The following is an 18,667-nucleotide window of genomic DNA, read 5'->3' on the forward strand; positions in this document are numbered from 1 at the left end:
AGTATGGCAACATTGTATGGGGGCCATTTGGCAGAGTCAACCAGAAACGGTTGGAGCGGGTACAACGTCGAGCGACTCGCATGGTTGACACCATCAGACATCTCCCATACACCGAGCGTCTGCGCCGACTTGACATACCGTCGCTGTACTATCGTCGTCGCCGAGGGGACATGGTGACAGTGTTTCAGCTGTTCCATGGTGGCATGTCAGTGGCTCCTGAAGCGCTTCCGACCAGACACAGCTCCGACCGCACAAGGGGACATCAGTGGAAGCTGCAGAAACCGAACGCAAGAACGCTCACGAGGAGGAACACCTTCAGCACAAGAGTCGTGAATGACTGGAACTCTCTGCCAGCTTCTGTAGTGTCTGCCACCAGCGTCAATCAGTTCAAGGCCAGGCTGGACGAACACTGGAAAAGCCTGAAGTATGACATTCCATACCCATAAGAGCCCAGACTGTCCTAGTCCTAGAGCTCGATGAGAACGGGATCTCCAGGCCAAGTGGCCTTTTCCCTCCCGATCACTGTGAAGGTAAGGTAAGGTAAGGTAAGATTCAGCCCTATTACGAGCGAGGGGGTGGGAGGCAAAAGACATTTGCAAGGCCCTATATATCGACATTTGGGACGTCAATTTGGTGGCACTTCTCACCTCACACTCGCTCACACACTTCACAACTCAAATCTCAAGTTGCATTTTGATTTGTCGGAAAAAATCGTCGCGCATTGAAGTTTTTTTCGTTGTGCGTTATAAAATGTCTTACCAGCGCAATATTAGCATCTGCCCCGCAAATGGCTAACAAAGGTCTATAAACAAGAACGGTAATATTAGTTCCAAAATATATAAAAAATGTTCTTTGAGTTTTCAAGTAAGAAGCTATTTTTTGATTATTTTCATAGTTAACAACAGCAAATCGTGCTTAAATTAATATGTTGGTTAGACTGTTTTGATTTGGTGGTCACGTTCTTAAAGGGACCCTCCCACCTTAACATTAGTTTTGAGTTGAGATAGCCAAGTTTGCGGCCAGGCTCAGAAACCACCATTTATCCTGGTCGCAACCCCCGCAGCTTTATGGTATTCAAGAAATTTCTTCCCTTTACTTGCAGGGTGGGACCAGCTTGGTCCCTATCTCTTAACCATTACGGGAATCTGATGACGTCATCAGGCTTTCGAACGTCCGTCATTAAGTTTGACTAAAACGTTTTGTAGCACGCGGTGGTATATGCTATTTGCGCGCAACATCTGCCGCAAACGCCGCACTTCTAAAATAAAGTCGCTAGAAACAGCGGAGATCCCAAAAAGTAAACAAAAGTAAAAGTCTAATATCTTGAAAACCGGTGAATATTTTTCGGTGAAATTTGGTAGATATTCGTTTTCGCTCTTTCTGAACCGAGCGACATCACTTTCATGCCAATTCATAAACTTTTTTGAAGGTGGGAGGGTCCCTTTAACCAGGGCATATATCAAGGACATTTCAGACCAATCAGCGGGCGGCAATTTTCAAAACACCTGCATGCCGAGGACTGAGGAGTGGTTAGTTTCCGTTTAAAATAGTGCTAAAATCTCATAGATTGCATGATCTGTTTGTGTCTTTCTTCAAAACGGGTCAATATTTGGCGGGAAAGACCGTGGTATTTTGATTGCAAATAGTATCTCACCAATGTGTCAGGAAATGGGGTAGTAGACTGCGCCGTATTTGTCGTGCTCATGTGTCTGAATTTGAATCTATAAAAAATATTTTGTTATTAATTTTGTTTCTGGATAATGTAGCAGATGGTTAATCTTAAAAATTCACGTAATCTTGTTAACATTTATTGTTTTTTAATAGCCCTTCTTAGCCACCTTCCCCCTCACCCTGAGGGCTGTTCTCGGGAACCGCAAACTGCTGAGTGTGGTGTGTGCAGCAGGCATGGAGGGTAGGGGATGGGTAGGTGGTTATGACATGGCTGCGCGCGGTGGACGTACCCACGGGGGATGGAAGGCTGATGAAGGGATGCAATGGGCGGAGCTTAGAGCCTTTGTACGGTTCACTTCTACCGCACACAGGGTCCATGAACAGCTCTCAGGACAGTTAGCATTGTGGCTGTCCCTAATGGACACTTACTGCTACTTGCTAGCTGCATCAGGTTGGACCATTTTGCCAGTATTCCTGCCTGTTTGGCTTATTTAGCATTTAAAACCATGGTAAGAGTGGATTTAACTCTTAAGCACACCAGACTCATAAGTCATAATTTGATAAAAACTGAAGCTATTTGCCTCTCATACGGTCATACCTATCCAACAATTTTAAACAGCTCAGCAATGAGTCATCTGAGTGGACCCACTTTGAATTACATATGGTGTAGTGTAGGTCCATGCTGCCAGCTGCAAAGCTCAACTTGCCTGTTCAACTCACCTGTTTGTTTGTTTGTTGTGTTTGTTTGTAGTATGGGAATCTTGATTAAGTCTAGTTTGTGTGGTGTGGATGGGTTCTGCTGGGGCATGAGCTGGTGTAATGCAGATGGTGTCAATTTTGTGCTGAGCAGTACAAGTTGAAGTCCTAACATTGAGCTGTGCTGAGCTTCTGTGCTGGCACATAGCATGCTGTTGTCAAAGAAAATGATGTATGGGACTTGGGACTTGGGAGCCAAATGGGGTCAGCCCGAGTGTTTTGTTACACTTTTGTATCAAAAGTGTAAATGTCTAATAAAAACTAAGAAATATCATAAGTTTTGATCAGCTTTGATAGGTGAAAATTTGCAGTCAGTTGTGGTGGGCTGGTTCAGATTTTTTTCCCTTGCTGGGGTGGCTGTCAATTGCTGTCATGCTTTGCAGTCTGGATGTGGGCACCAATGCTTAGAAGCTGGAATCAACTCAGAACTTATTAAATCTGAATTTTGTAATGAGCTTGAAGTGTAACATAGCTTCCTGTCAATAATAGGATTACTTTTTACCCATCCAAGGAAGATGAAGCACAAGCTATTCTTTGGATTTCCTTGAATGTGAAAGTTACAAGTTGACTAATACTCCGTTACCTATACCCTGTTTTGTAGACAAGACTTGAACTACAAAATGCAAGCAACCATTCAGGTTTGGGGTGTCCACTGATATCAGAGATGAATTGTAATTTGTACATCAAAGAAGTATGATGTAGTTTCTACATTTTGACATTGATTTTGTCTCTATTAACAGGACAGCAACACTCAGACATATATTTTAAAGTTGTTCATTACTAAGACAAATGCATGACTGGTGACAATGGAAACTGACAAGCCACCAGCAGGAGCACAAAGTGAGTAACATTTACTTATTGTCAGTGTGTCATATTTAATTTTAGTATGCAAAAATTGAGTTTTTAAAGCCTTTTTCAGTTTATACTCAACTTCAATTTGATAGATGTAACAATGAGCTTTTTTCCCTATTTTATCTGGACAATAATTTTGCTCCTTTTCTCCTAATGGCCTTATCTAACAGGGTTTTAAACTTGTGGCTTGCATGAAAATGAAATGTCACTCTGCTTCCTGTAATATTGCCGAGCTGTTTTGGTTAAAGGGACCCTCCCACCTTAACATTAGTTTTGAGTTGAGATAGCCAAGTTTGCGGCCAGGCTCAGAAACCACCATTTATCCTGGTCGCAACCCCCGCAGCTTTATGGTATTCAAGAAATTTCTTCCCTTTACTTGCAGGGTGGGACCAGCTTGGTCCCTATCTCTTAACCATTACGGGAATCTGATGACGTCATCAGGCTTTCGAACGTCCGTCATTAAGTTTGACTAAAACGTTTTGTAGCACGCGGTGGTATATGCTATTTGCGCGCAACATCTGCCGCAAACGCCGCACTTCTAAAATAAAGTCGCTAGAAACAGCGGAGATCCCAAAAAGTAAACAAAAGTAAAAGTCTAATATCTTGAAAACCGGTGAATATTTTTCGGTGAAATTTGGTAGATATTCGTTTTCGCTCTTTCTGAACCGAGCGACATCACTTTCATGCCAATTCATAAACTTTTTTGAAGGTGGGAGGGTCCCTTTAAAATGTCTAGCTGGACCTGTAGCTCGGTCTGTAGAGCGTTGGACTCCGCGTAGTGAGAGCACGCATCCTGGTTATAACAGTCCGGGTTCGAAGCGCGACGGGCGCTCGCTGTTAATGAGCCTCCTGACAGGTATGGTTGCGGTCGGCGGCAGGCCGTAGCCAGTCGAAGTCAGTGAGGGCCCGGCCGTACGCTGTTCGCTGCTATGTACATGCGTTAAATGTCGGACTCTAAATTGTCTCGGACCAGGAATTGCGAGATCGGAGGGTTGAAGGTAGGACTGATGCAACAAGGTCTATTCAATGGGGGCTTTATGCTTGTGAATTCTTCCATGGAAAAGGTTCGGACTAAATTACTGGAAATAAGAAAATACAAGTTTGCAGCCATGTTTTGACATTCTCCATGCACTCCGGCAGAAAATGAGCTGGCTAGCCTGCGGCTGTGCATTACTGAGCCGGCCTTCTCAGAGGATCCCAGGGTCATTCACGCAGCAGAGGTGAGTTCGCAACCAGCCTGCTGTGGCTGCAGTGTGAATGTTGATCTATACAGGCAATTCTTATGGTATTAAGTGTGTTTGCTTTTCGTATGTACATATAGTTAGACATACTGGAACAAATGACGTTATTGTTTATTGTTTTCTTAGACGTTAATTGTTTCCGGGGTACTTTCATAGCTGATGTCTTTGTTGTTGACAATTTTCTTTTGTGTGTCCAGGTTCTGAAGCTGCCTATAACGACGAAATCAATAGAGGAGTGTCTGGCAGATACAGAATACGAGACAATCTTTCTAGTCAAGGAGTTCGATGGCGACCTTTACACCCATCTCGTGGAATCCGAGGGAGTGTGAGTACATAGACAGTAGACACCGTGCCTTCAAATACGAAGGGGTACCCAAAAGAAACGGGAATTGTTTCATATCTGTTTATTCACTGATCCCTACACATCGTCACTCATGTCATTCTTAAAGTACTCTCCCTGCGAGACAATGCACCTATGCAGACGCGTTTTCCAGCTCTCAAAGCAGCTCTGGAAGTCTTGCAAGGTGATGCCTTGCAGAGCCATCGTCGTTTTTCCTTTTACCTTATCAAAGTCGTCGAAATGGTTTCCCTTGAGGTCTTTTTCATTCTGGGGACCAGGAAAAGGTCACAGGGTGCCAAATCCGGTGAATAGGGAGGGTGGATCCGTGGGGTCATGCATTTTTTGTCCAAAATTGTCTGACACTCAAGGCGGTGTGCGCTGGCACACTGCCGCGATGAAATCACCACTCCCCGCTTCGCCACCTGTCTGGGAGTTTTCGTCTCACCGTGTTTCACACACGCCGCAGAACGTCCAAGTAAAACGTCTGATTGGCAGTTTGACCAGGGAGGAACAATTTCCTTTTGCACACTTCCCTTTGGATCGAAAAAACAAATCAGCATTGTCTTGACATTTGACTTCACTTGGCAAGCTTTTTTGGGACGCTTTTGGGACAACATTGGACCACTTTGTAAGTGCGAAAATCATTCATAAACCCTCGTCTTGCTCACGGCAGCATATTTGTATGCTACTTGAAGCATTGGAACCGTTTCAGTCGCAGACTTCCCCAGCAGGAAACAAAATTGCACAGATGCACGTTGTTGCTCAGTTCCGCTATGCATAAAAAACGACAGATCGGGCGGGAGTGCTTCAATAAATACGTGCGCCACGCGGCCGCGCCTCTTTATTTCGTCACCTCACGGTGCAGACTAAGTCCCAGGGGCCAGACTGGTTTGCCCCTAGCAGGGCAATGCCGAGCTACAACTGGCTTGGCCTACAGAGAACGATTCCCGTTACTTTTGGGTACCCCCTCGTACGCCGATCTTTCCCATGTAGTTCAGATCGCCGCGTGACTGCTGATGGTGGTTGGTGGATGCTCTTCGTGCTTCAGTGCGTTGTTGACCGAGCATCACTGACACCGTTTGTCATTCCGATGATAAACACGTGAGCTTGAATGTCTATAATTGCTGGACGTAAGGACGGACCGTGGCGGCCTGCCCCCAGGCAGCCGCAGTTTAGCGTCACTGAGGACTGAGGAGGTGTTTTAGTTGTTGCTGATATAGTAACTTAGCTGTCCCCGTCTGTCCCATGCACGGCTCCGTCAGCTGTCCCCGTCTGTCCCACGCACGGCTCCGTCAGCTGTCCCCGTCTGTCCCATGCACGGCTCCGTCAGCTGTCCCCGTCTGTCCCATGCACGGCTCCGTCAGCTGTCCCCGTCTGTCCCACGCACGGCTCCGTCAGCTGTCCCCGTCTGTCCCCCGCTTGTGTCTCTGTCTGACCCGCGCACGGTCCCGCTGACCCGCGCCGCCCGTACCGTGCAGTGTGGTGGGACGGCCGGCTCTGCTCGACATCGTGGCGCGCCACATCCCCATGCCGAACCTGGCGCGGCCCCTCTACTCTGCGGCCATGAAGGACGTCACCATGTGCTTCACCGGCTTCAGGATGCGGCAGCAGCTGGTCAGTGACATGGTCCTCTGCTTGGCGATCTTGACCTTTGAGGCTTGTCGTCTCTACATAATGTACTGTATGACGTAATTATTACGTCAACTTGTGTTGCCTCCTCCCCCCCCCCCCCCCCCCGGAAAAGTACAGAGGTGTCCGTTTCGCCGCAGTGCATGGTCAGACTGCTTGAGATTCACTGTCACTTTGTGCGTATGTGTGCTGCGGCCACCAACAATACGGGAGATTTGAGCCTACTCGGGTCTCGGACCTGACCCAAGTCGAAGCTCGGCTCATGGCAGGGACCTTCTGCGGTCAGAGGTCACTGTGGACCCCTCGAGACAGCCGCGGCTGGGGTTTGACACGGGACGGAGACGGGAAGGACCTGATTAGATAACAGTCACATATCATTGTATGGCATGCTTGACATCGATACAGTGGTTATATAATTTTCATTATGCAGGCATGAGTGTGTGCCATAGTAGATGATTAAATCATAATTCTAGCAAATCATTTAATCCCGGTGAGTGTGTAAACAAGCCCGCAGCGTAACTGTTACCGCGCTCTCTGAGTGTACTGCGCGCTATGTCACGCGGCACCTGGCGGTGTCAGCGGCTGACTCAGGAAATCTGACGGCTGACCCAGTGTGTGTGCGTTCCCCGGTCGGCAGAAACGTCTGGTGGACCTGGTACACCACCTGGGTGGCTCGGTGCGCCGCGAGGTCGGACCCAACATCACACACGTCGTGGCCAACGCCTGCTCCGGAGACAAGTACAGGTACGGATCGGTAGGGGGCGAGGACAGGTACGGGCCCCGGTGGCTGGCACAGGTACGGATCGGTAGGGGCGAGTACAGGTACGGATCGGTAGGGGCGAGTACAGGTACGGATCGGTAGGGGCGAGTACAGGTACGGGCGGGTTGGAGTGAGTACAGGTACGGGCGGGTAGGGGGCGAGTACTGGTACGGGCGGGTAGGAGTGAGTACCTACAGGCACAGCCGGTAGGAGCCCCGGTGATGAATGCGGGTGGTGGGTAGGCCGGTGTTTGCGCTATTATTTTAGGGTGTTTTTACTCAGCGGTCGTTATCCTTGCCGTGATGTCCCACGCTGGGTGCCTGTCTAACTGATGCGCTTGTCATCCAGGGCGCAAAATGCATGCACCGATGATTCTGCACGGCCTGTAAGTGTAAACCCTAGTACAATTATTTTCCTGCACCCATCCAGCCGTCGTGGGGACATCGTAGCATTGCAGTTGGTTTATGCATGGTTGCGTTTCGGTAGTTTGCCAGCGCGGTGTTTCCGTGGCGCATATTTATCTGCGGAATAGAAGCCACGGTTGGTTTGATGTAGCCCGACGTGTTCTCCAGCATTTGTCGCGTACGGAGGTTGTGACGGGTGCGCTGTGGTGAAGTAACCCACCGATGACTGTCGGCTCTGACGGGATAGTTTGGTGGATTTACCTGCTGTGTGTGGCGTCTCCCTGAGGTACAGTGTTACAATGACCCGCCGTGACGCCTCCCTGACGCACAGTGTTACAATGACCCGCCGTGACGCCTCCCTGACGCACAGTGTTACAATGACCCGCCGTGACGCCTCCCTGACGCACAGTGTTACAATTATCCGCCGTGACGCCTCCCTGACCCACAGTGTTACAATGACCCGCCGTGACGCCTCCCTGAGGCACAGTGTTACAATGACCCGCCGTGACGCCTCCCTCAGGTACGCGGTTACATTTGGCCTGCCCGTGCTGCGAGACACCTGGATCGAGACTGTGTGGCAGCGGCGAGAGGAGCTGGGACTGATCGCCACGCACAGAGATATCGTGAGTACCTCCCCACGGAGTTATCGCGAGCTTTCCCTAGCTCTCTGTCTGTGTCTGCCAGGATATTGCACGCAGCCCATAATAAGCGATCACTTCACCGCATCAGCTTTACCGTTGTGTTTCGATGCTGCTCAATGGTCATTTTTATTCGTACTTTTCAGTCTTTTTTTTTTTTTTGCATGGGTGTTCGAGCGATTATTTCCTGCAGATATTTGTGACATTGAATCGTTTTCTTGTGTGTGTGCTGCTTGCTATTTTTCATTGGGCTGTGATTTCCAACAGTAACTAGATGTTAACAGCTGGCTCCCCTGGTTTCGACCCCTCCCCTTCTGAGTCCCACTGCCACTGACGCGCTCTGACCGTCCCCTCAGATGGCACCGCACAGGGTGCGGCCGTTTTTCGGCGCGCGAGTCCGCCTGCTGGGCTTCTCGTCCGAGGAGAGGGAGCACATGGCAGAGGTGCTGGTGGACAACGGCGGTCAGCTGGCCAGCGAGGAGCCTGGCGCCGAGCCCTGCACACACCTGGTCAGTTTAATTCTAGATGGGAGAGTCATAGGGCCGAGAGTGTGCCTGGCCAGTATCATGCCGATACCTGGTAGTGGGGGGAGCCTTGCCCAGGACCAAGGCGGTAGCGTTTGACTTGATGTAAGGGTCGGGAAGGTAGAGTGGAGTTGCAGTGGAGAAGAGCTTGAGTAAGGGTGGAGTAGCAGTATTTTGGTCACAATACTGTATGTATGGAGTGTTACGCTGTCGAAAGTCCGTGTTGAACAGTAGTATGTTGTTCATGTGGTGATGCTCAACAAATTGAGTTGGTCCCCGTTTTATATCTTACCACCCCGCTGGTCTGTCCCAGGTGGCTCCTCAGACTGACGTCTGTGCTCCGTGCTCTGACTGACCTCTTTACCCCGCTGGTCCGTCCCAGGTGGTGCCAGCGACCTCTTTGGTCTGCCCCTGCCTGACGTTTTTACCCCGCTGGTGTGTTTCAGGTGGTGGACGACAGCACGGTGCAGGAGCTGCCGGAGCCGCCGCCCGACCGTGCTCACCTGGTTAAGGCCGAGTGGTTCTGGGCCTGCATTCAGATGGACGCCGCTGCCGACGAGAGCATGTACCGCTTCCAGACCCCACCGGTCAGTAAATGGGAGGGGGCAGGTACCGCCTCCAGTGTCAGTAAAGGTGCCGCTTTGAAACTCCGCTGGTCAGATACAACGGGACAGGTACCGTTTCCAGACGCCGCCGGTCAGTAAACTGTGGGATAGGTACCGCTCCCAAACTCTGCCAGTCAGTTGAAGAGGCTGCCGGAGCCGTGCTCTGATCCCCGACCCCGTGGGTCGTCATTTGCGGCGGCCGTATATGTGCTCTCAGTGAAAGCCGATGCAAAAGTTTGATGGTTCGTGTTATGCCACCGAGATGTTACTTTTTAACAGTTCATGAATATTTATCGACTGAAAATAGATTGCATTCATGTGCCGAGGTAGTGCCCATGTTTGTTTTAGCTTGCGCTGTTTCATCATGTCGTTCTGCTACTGACACTCGTATTCGGCTGCCTCCCAGGCCCGGGAGGTGCCCAGCCCGGCGGCGGCCACCCTCCTCATGCCCACCATCACCCCGAGCTCGCGCACCACGCGCAAACGGAAGCGGCTCCGCGAGACGCTGCACCAGCTGGCGCGCGACACGCCCAGCCCGGCCGTGACGTCACCCACCGGCGGCCAATCGCAGGTCAGACGCCGCCCGCCGCTGGAGTCACCCGGCCCGGGGACCCTGTCCTGGCGGCCCAGGCATACACATTGTGGCAACTGGGGACTATTTGATATGCATATTTTGTTAAGGCGTATGTCGTGCTTTACAGTCTCATCAATTTTTCTTAAATTGCTGACTTGATTGTTCATTGATTCGATGCTTATAGTCTCATGACTCGTTTTGTAGCATCTTACTTGATTTAGCATTAAAACAATCACGCTCTCTGATGGCACTGCTGCCTGAACCGATCCCTGAGCTCGTGACTCCCCTAACACGCCGCTCCCTCTCGGTGGCCGACAGCCGACGGCCAAGCGGCGCTCGTCCATCACCGACATCAACCTGCTGTCGACGTCGGGCTCCTTCCTGGACGCCACGCCGGGCGGCGACACCGACACCTCGACATTCGCCGGTACGGGGAGGTGCAGGTCGGGCGGGGAGCTCTGGAACGACAGCCGGGCGGCTGAGGCTGGCTGAGGTAGGATGGGATGGGATGGGTTGAGACTTTGAATCGGAAATGATGCGAAGGGATAATGGAAGTGGTAAGATTAGGAGCGCCGCTCTGGAGGACGATACAACGGAAAATGCGAGAGCTCTGGCACAGGCGCTGCTGCATCCACTTCAATCCGCCTCCACCCAAAACTGCACTCCCTTGTGACCTTGTCTGACCCTACCCGGCCCTGTCTGACCGCACCTGACCCCATCTGAACCCTCCCGACCCCGTCTAACCTCAGTCGCGGCCTCTGGCACTATGTTCCAGGTCCCGGCGCCTGTCCGTCCCGCCTGACTCCAATCTTTGAGAATCCTAACCTGTCGGTGGACCCGCCGAACTATACCCCCAACACCCCGCCTCCGCCGCCGCCTCCACCACCGCCGCTCTCTGCTGTCGGTAAGGAGACTGTCTCCGGACGGCCGGGCCAGCGTCGACTGTGGGGGGGGGAGGAGGCTGCTGAGACGTGCGAGTGCGGGGGGGGGGGGGTTGGAGTGAGCTAATACGTGTCTGATGGTGTCTAGCGTGACGTATTTTCGGTTTGGTGCTGGATCACCGATTTTTTAATTTGTGTTCCGTGTTATCACTTGTTTTCCTGTTATGTTCAGACTAGAATAACTCCGCCATCAACGTGCCTTTAAAATTCAATTAAGTAGTCATTTCTAGCATTGTGTTCGTTGCTGACACGTTCCTCACGAGTGACCCTTGTCTCCAGCGCACGCTCGTCTCTTCCCCTGGCGGTGATTGTTGGTATCTGAGGTTGCGTTTCTCGCCGTCAGATGGCACCTCACCTGCGCTGGGCGCGTCGCCGGCGCTGGCGGCCGACCTGCGCTCCATGTCGCCGCGGCAGCAGGTGTTTCACGAGCTGCTGCAGACCGAGACCAACTACGTCAAAGTGCTGCACACCGTGGTCACGGTACGGGGACGGGACGCGGGGGAACGCTGCTCGGGGGGACGGTATGTAGACGGTACCTACACGGGGGACGCCGGAGCCACCCTGCCCGTGGTGACGACACGGAGACGGGATGAGACACAGGTAGTAGCCCGGCACCAACACGGGGAGTACCGAGTAAACCTGTCCGTAGTGACGATATTAACCAAGGAGCCCATTTATCCTGCGGCCCTGTGGTGACGGCTCGGAGTGCGGAACTCAGGAAACACCTACTGACCCTAACTCAGTGGTACTGGTACGGGGAACGTGGGAGTCCTGCGAGTATATATGTACAGCGGCCGACAGGGACGATGCGGACTCAGGTACCTACTGTTAGCGACATGGGCCGACTCTCCTACCCATACGGACTGCCTCTGTCAGCGATACAATGGTCGGTAGGAGTAATGGTCGTAGGCCAGGACGAGTCCGGACGTCTGAAGCCGCACCACACTCTCACGGACGCGGGCACAGATGTGGCTGAACGGGATTCTATGGGTGTGAATATTTTCCATATTATATGCTGGAGTTATCGTGCGCTTCCATTCGATATTTTTATTTAATTTATGGTAACTGAATGTTTGTTGTCAATAGTTAAAACACTTCGGCAGAATTGTGCTTTTCTGTTGAAAAATATGACTTCCCTTACCACTTCGCAAAAGCTTTCTGAGCAGTATGTGCTGAAGTGCTCACTGATCTTTTGAGCTCAAATCCGGCCTTTTGTTTTCCCATATCTCTAAATTATCCTGGTCTAAACAGCTTCCCGGGGCAGGCAGCCCAATTTATTTTCCTTGTGTCGTGCTGCGTCGTTTAACAGCTGCTGCGCCCGCTGAGTCACCGGAGGAGTATAATTACTGCGGACCCCCGCCGCGCGACTGACTGGGACTCTGTGCTCCCGGGGCCGCGGCGGCCTGCGGCCCTCCCTCTGCGCCGGCCGCAGCGCGTCGCAGATCGACTGACGCCGCCCAGAGCCGCCCTTTTTGCGCGCCGACCATCCGCCAGTCCAAAGCCTCAATCAAAACTGCAATTTGTAGGGGCGCTGTTTTGGCGAGCGCGCGCTCTGAAGCGGGCCGTGGTGGCCGTCGGAACTTTAGCGGCGCCGCTGAGCCGTTTGTTTTGCCCGGCCGTCCGCCAGTCGAGGGCGCGGAGAGACGCCACTCACGACGGCAGGAGTCGGCCGGGATGAATGGAGCGGCGTCTGATGATTAATGGGGCCAGCCATCGGCCGCGTTTACAGTTCCTTCTAAAGGCGATTTTTTGCAGATGTGCTGGATTTAAATGTGGTCACGATAAACCTTTCAGCTTTCAGCTGGACCGATGTTGACCGCTTTGATAAAATGTCCTGATTGAAGCGTTAGTTATCGATTTTCATCATTAGATTATCGCTTAGCATTTCTCTCCGTCATACCGACGCATTCTTGAAGCTTTTGAAATTCAAACAGGCGTTGCAGTAGCGCGTTTCTTCATGCATGGGATCGACGCCGATAGTGCTGGGCGGTCGGTGTCGACTCTCGCCCTGTCCGACTTACCCGTCTGGTCCGGCGCCGGATGGTGCCCCCCCCCCCCCTCCTCCCCCTGTCCGTCTGTACCCGTCCGGTCCGGTCACTGGCACACTGGCCGTCCGGCCACCTCCAAATGAAGTTAGAGCCTCTCTGGGCTCCCCACGGACTGCGGCGCCGGCCCCAAAGTTTCCGCCCGTCACCCCGCTGAGCAGTGGGCCGCCTCTCCGGGAACGTCGCCTTCGCCTCACTTTGCCGATATAGGGTTACGTAGTGAGGGAAGGGCAGCGACATTGCACAAGATACAGGCTTACTTTTGACAGTGAAATGAAAAAATTCAATCTGACGTCATTCGTCACTGATGAAGATCTTGGGTGCGTTATGTATTCATATTTTCCGGGTGGAGAGGTTCAGCATTTTATATGTAGCTGCATTTTGCTGATTGCAGCTCGGAACTCACGATGTCTAATGTTGAAAACAACGGACTGCTATAAACACGCAGTGTGCCGACTCAATTTATTTTCAGCCTTTCCTCAGGAATTGAGAGCGTCTCTCTTTGTCCCTGCTGTGTGTCCGACATGAAGCTCGGCCATTTCGAGTTGATGTGCGGTTTTACATCGTCCGGGCCTTTATACGAGTGTGGCCGCATTCGGCGCACGCTGTACGATGCAGATAACGGCTGGAGACGTCTGCCTCTGCAAATTACGGCGGCCGGCCGGCCGGCAGGGTCGTCTTGTTGACGCTGTGCGCCGGGGCGTGAGCGGCGCGCCGTCCGCCCCGTCCGCCGCCGTCCGCCGCCCGCATACCACGCGAGTGGCTTACATTCAGCCGTCGGACCGCCGGACGGTCGCAGATTTACCGAGACGCACCGGCTCGCCGCGGCGGCACACGCTCGGACGGACGGACAGTAACTCGGGCGGCTGATTCCGCCCGGTCGTAGCAGGCCTGTCGCGGGCGCCGCGCCGGTCGCTCGGCCGCCGTCCCGGGGCGTCTTTGACTCGTCTGGACGCGGCGCTCTGTCCGGACGGGGGCGCCTGGGAGCTGCCGACGACGGAACACGTGCCGGTTTTGTCGGTCTACCAGCCGCGGCGGAGGCCGGGAGACGGACGAGCCGGCGCCGGGTTCCAGGCAGCCGCTCGGCTGGCGGCCGGTCACCGCTGTCTGGAGGCTGCGCGCTGTGCAGAGAAGGCCAGAAGGATGTGGCGGCGTAGGCCGTACTATAGCTGAGATTGAGATTAGGGGTTAGTTTATGGGAGGCATTCATTGTTTGTTTATGTGGATGGCGTATTTGCAGCGGAATGGAAGTGGACCGATTGACTGAATGAAAGAGAACCTTGGTCCAAAGCAGCAGTAGTCATTATTTGTGATACGCCCTGAAATATAACAGCATATTCACATAAACAGACACCATCTTGTACAGCATTATATACGGGGGGGTCACTGTACCAGCGGCTACTTACTGCGTACCTGAATCATAGCAGGTCGCTGCATCAGTCAATTAGCTCTCCAACTTTTCAGCCATATATGGCTCCTATATGCATGGCTCCATACACATGCCCTAAGTTGCAGTCCGCCCGCCTCTCAACTTTGAGCTACCCGTTAGAGCAGGCTGTCCAGCTGACTTCTGATGGGCCAATGGCCGTCTGCTCTACCGGCTGCCTGTTGGGCCAATGACAGACTGTTCTGCTGGCTGCTGATGAACCAATGACAGTCTGTTCTGCTGGCTGCTGATTCGGCTGGCGTACGAACACCTGCGCCAATCGATAGCGGGCTGACCGGACGCCGGTGCCGCCCCTGCGGGGCTGTCCTGTCCTGTCCGCTGCCGAGTGGAGACTGCCGAACAAAGATTGAAAACGGGCTCAGCGGCACCTCTGGAGCCGCGCGCGGATGCGTTGTTTGTGGAGGTGCGGCCGGTAATGTGCTTACGGAGACGGTGGCCGGGCCCGGCTGCGCACAGTGATAAAATGGCATCTCAGGGCTCGCAGTTTGCCGTTGAACAGCTGTGTCTGGAAACAGATGTGCCTTTTAATCTGTAGGAGCTATGTATGACCTTCATTTATATTAATTGCCTTTGAAAAGTTCCGGTGATCTTTAAGGGAGTTCGCTGCAGAGGCGAAATCTCCACCGGCCGAGAACTTTCTCTGTTCGGCCAGAATTAGCAGCGGGCGCTGGTGTAGTTTCCGGGCCCGGCGTGTAAATTAGCCCATCGAGCAGACCCGACGTCCGGCGGGTGGGTCCTACACCGGCCGACAAGTCTGCTCTGCCCCTCTGCAGACGGGTCTGTGCTCCGCCACCTCTCTCCGCTCTGGCTTCTGGCCCGCGCTCTGCCCTTCTGCCGACGAGTCTGCTCTGTTCTCCTGTTCGGGGGGTGGCTGCACCTCCGCCTGGCGTATACATGAATCGTGCCGCGGCGGGTGTCTCAGGGGCGGCACATGTCTTGTACACATTTTACATTCATGTCGCATTTAGTGTCAGGCCACCAGCTCAAACTAAATGAACTCATCCCAAGGAAGGACTTAACGCTCGTCGCAATGATTCAACGTTTATATTGCTTTTAGTGTTGAGAGAGTGGAAAGTCCGTTCCCTTCCGCATCCCCTGTCGTTCTGCGCTGTCCGCCTCGTTGCGTGTTAAGTATAACCGATTCTCCCCTCTCCACAGCTGTTCAAGGAGCCACTGGAGGGCGCTGATCAGGTGGGCGGGCCTCTGCTGGAGCCGCCCGATATTAAGATAATTTTCGGCAACATCCCGCCCATCTACGAGGTGCACTGCCAGCTGCGGGATGACCTGGCGGCCATGGCCGGCCGCTGGCGTGACGAACTCTCGGTCGGCGAGGCCGTCATCAAATACGTGAGTACGGCCCGGGCGGGGCGGCCTCCGCCTCGTGTACCTCGGCTCGGCTCCAGTGCCGAGGGCGAGCGGGAACAGCAGAGACTCGTGGGTCATGTAGATAGGTAACTTAGAAAGGTTAACTTGTAAGTTGTAACTCGTGTAGCGCGTTACGAGTGAGTGTATTACAGTAGCCGGGATAGAACGATCCGTTTGATAACAAATAAATGTCCTTACCTTGCCTTTGTCCTGCCATTGTCAATAATGTGTTCCACCGAATCTATGCCCTTTCGGCCGCTCCCATCACTCCATCCTGTGGGTCCGCCCGGCTCCATATCCCGCCGCAGTCGTATGTTATCGTTACAGCGGCCGGCTGCCGTCTGCTGTCCGGCCGGCCGGCGGTCTTCTCTCCATTATCCGCCCACTGACACGGCGGCCATCACGCAGTGTCCACAGTCCCCTCCGTGACCGGCCGCCCGCGCGCCCGTGTCGACTTTGCCAATTATCGGCGCCCTGTTCCGGGTCAGTTACCGATGCGGCCGCGCTCGACGGCCGTTAGTGAATTCCGGAGCGGCCGCCACAGCCGCGGAAACTCCAGGGCTGAGGCGCGTCCTTGGACGGGCCATCCGTTGTCCGTTTAGGGCCGCGGCCGGTTGTCTGTCCGTTAGTGACGTAAATTCCTGCGGTCGGGCAGCCGTTGTGTTTCATTGTGGGGCTGTCCGTCTTCGGCCGTCACGGTTGTGACATTTCTACCGACAGCGATTGACTGATGGGGCTGTTGTATTGTTTTATTTATTTAACGCCCGGACTGGATGTTTGAATTTCATTGGTAGCGATCTGACCTTCGAGGCGCCCTGGAAGTCTATTTGTCCTGGCTGCCGTCGGCCTGCTCTATTGCCGGCGTGGGCCGTCTGTCCTTTGACTTAACAATCTACCACACAAACCCTACACTGCTGCCAGCGAGTGTGTTGTCTCGCAACAGCGGTGAATGAGTCCGGGTTAAGGAACCATTACATTTTAACATATTTTTCAATTGTTGAACTCAATGAACTTTTCCATGACATTTAATGTAGACCCACAACTACTTTTGAAATAATTCCTCCCTCGTTTCTTCCCTCTCCCCCTATTGTTTATCCGACTGTGGCTAACCGTCCCGCGGTACCCCCACAGGGTGACGACCTGATGCGCTCCTACCCGCCGTTCGTCAACTTCTTCGAGAAGTCGAAGGAGACGCTGGTGCGGCTGGACCAGGCGCGGCCGCGCTTCCACGCCTTCCTCAAGATCAGCCAGAGCAAGCCCGAGTGCGGCCGCCAGACGCTGCAGGAGCTGCTGATCCGGCCCGTCCAGCGACTGCCCAGCATGATCCTACTGCTCAACGGTACGGTGGATGGAGGGAAGGGAAAGTAGCGGGCCGGCTGGGGAGGGGACTGACGTCATGAGGATGGAATGAAGATTGGTGGTTCTGTTTCAGTGTCATTTTTGGCTGGCCGGAGAAAGTCGTATATTTTAGTTTCGTTAATGTCATGCATTTTTAACAGAAAAAAAAACTATTAAAGCTTCATCAGTCAAAATTTTCACAACCTCATCGTTCCCTAGCATAGTGCTCCTGCGACCACAGCCAATTTGCGTGCTTATAAGCCCTTATCTGTCCACACTACTGTAAAATGGCTGACACTACTTCTCTGCCCAGGCTGCATTCCTAACGTTCCTCTAGTTCTCTCGCCGCTGACAGTATCTGACACCCCTCTCGCTCTCTATCTCTCTCACGGCAGACATTCTGAAGCACACACCCAAAAGTCACCCGGACCACCAGAAGCTGGAGGAGGCCCTGGCTAAGATCAAGGAGGTGATGACCCACATCAACGAGGACAAGCGGCGCACCGAGGGTCAGATGGCGCTCTTCAACATCTTCAACGACATCGAGAACTGCCCGGTAGGACTGAGAGACTGTCGGCGGGGGCTGGAATAGGAAACTCGGCCCGTTCCACGGCCGCCGGCGGGGGCTGGGATTGGAGGCTGTACCCGTTCCACGGTCGCCGGCAGGGGCTGGGATTGGAGGCTGTACCCGTTCCACGGCCGCCGGCAGGGGCTGGGATTGTAGGCTGTACCCGTTCCGCTGCCGCCCGCCGCCGGTGGGGCTCAGTGATTGTTTTCGCCGCCGGTCGGGCGGCGACGGTCGCGCTGAGCCAATAATCCGACCGTCTCCGCGCGGCCGGCAGCGCCACACTTTATGGTGCCAGTTATTAAAGGCAACTGTTGATCGCGCTGCCGGTGACAGTTTATTGCCAGCGCCGCGCCGACCGAGACGGGGCTCGGACACGGGGTACACACACGGTACCGACCGGGACGGGGCCCGGACACGGGGTACACGGTACTGAGTACCGACCGGGACGGGGCTCGGACACGGGGTACACGGCGGCGACTAGGGTGGAGTACAGACACGGGGTACACGGCGGCGACTAGGGTGGAGTACAGACACGGGGTACACGGCGGCGACTAGGGTGGAGTACAGACACGGGGTACACGGCGGCGACTAGGGTGGAGTACAGACACGGGGTACACGGTGCCGACCGGGACGGGGCTCGGACACGGGGTACACGGTACCGACCGAGACGGGGCTGGGATACGGGGTACACGGCGGCGACTAGGGGGGAGTACAGACACAAGTACACGGTACCCACCGGGACGGGGCTGGCGCCGGGGTACTGCACAGGGTTCAGTGCAGCACCCAGGATGGCCTTTGTCCTGCTGTCCTACATGATCGGTCTGACCGGGCCTTCACTTGTCAATCGATAATGACTATAAACAGCTGCTGTATGGCTCACTGCCGGCTGCAGAACAGGTGTATCATTACGATGGGCTGACTCTTGTACTCGTGTAACAAAGGTAATATCAGAGCATCTCAGCTGTATCG

At 53.6% G+C, this 18,667-nt stretch overlaps 2 protein-coding genes across 26 annotated transcripts in view; one reads left to right on the forward strand and one right to left on the reverse strand.

Annotated features, from left to right (window-relative positions):
* LOC122374863 (zinc finger and BTB domain-containing protein 45-like) overlaps positions 1 to 747 on the reverse strand; it is a 36,141-nt gene extending 35,394 nt beyond the window's left edge. For 3 of the 8 annotated variants that reach the window (XM_043353947.1, XM_043353939.1, XM_043353921.1), the window contains exon 1: positions 648 to 743. The gene's annotated coding sequence lies outside the window, so the exon portion shown is untranslated. Of the gene's footprint in view, positions 1 to 440; positions 563 to 647 lie in introns of those variants that run through there. The other 5 variants (XM_043353913.1, XM_043353905.1, XM_043353930.1 and 2 more) reach the window with 4 other exon arrangements.
* A 650-nt stretch (positions 748 to 1,397) lies between these two features.
* The window catches only part of LOC122374895 (protein ECT2-like), a 48,620-nt gene continuing 31,350 nt past the window's right edge, over positions 1,398 to 18,667 (forward strand). For 6 of the 18 annotated variants that reach the window (XM_043354036.1, XM_043353956.1, XM_043353982.1 and 3 more), the window contains exons 1-16: positions 1,484 to 1,529; positions 3,168 to 3,267; positions 4,420 to 4,499; positions 4,718 to 4,845; positions 6,339 to 6,474; positions 7,127 to 7,233; positions 8,174 to 8,276; positions 8,648 to 8,800; positions 9,262 to 9,402; positions 9,827 to 9,991; positions 10,313 to 10,421; positions 10,770 to 10,898; positions 11,279 to 11,415; positions 15,586 to 15,774; positions 16,924 to 17,131; positions 17,526 to 17,686. In XM_043354036.1, coding sequence (XP_043209971.1) covers positions 3,234 to 3,267; positions 4,420 to 4,499; positions 4,718 to 4,845; positions 6,339 to 6,474; positions 7,127 to 7,233; positions 8,174 to 8,276; positions 8,648 to 8,800; positions 9,262 to 9,402; positions 9,827 to 9,991; positions 10,313 to 10,421; positions 10,770 to 10,898; positions 11,279 to 11,415; positions 15,586 to 15,774; positions 16,924 to 17,131; positions 17,526 to 17,686 — 1,980 coding nt within the window. In that variant the 5' untranslated portion in view covers positions 1,484 to 1,529; positions 3,168 to 3,233. The other 12 variants (XM_043353975.1, XM_043354055.1, XM_043354016.1 and 9 more) reach the window with 9 other exon arrangements.

The sequence above is a fragment of the Amphibalanus amphitrite genome, unplaced genomic scaffold (assembly GCF_019059575.1).
Source record: "Amphibalanus amphitrite isolate SeventyFive unplaced genomic scaffold, NRLGWU_Aamphi_draft 000040F_arrow, whole genome shotgun sequence".
NCBI lineage: Eukaryota > Metazoa > Arthropoda > Thecostraca > Balanomorpha > Balanidae > Amphibalanus > Amphibalanus amphitrite.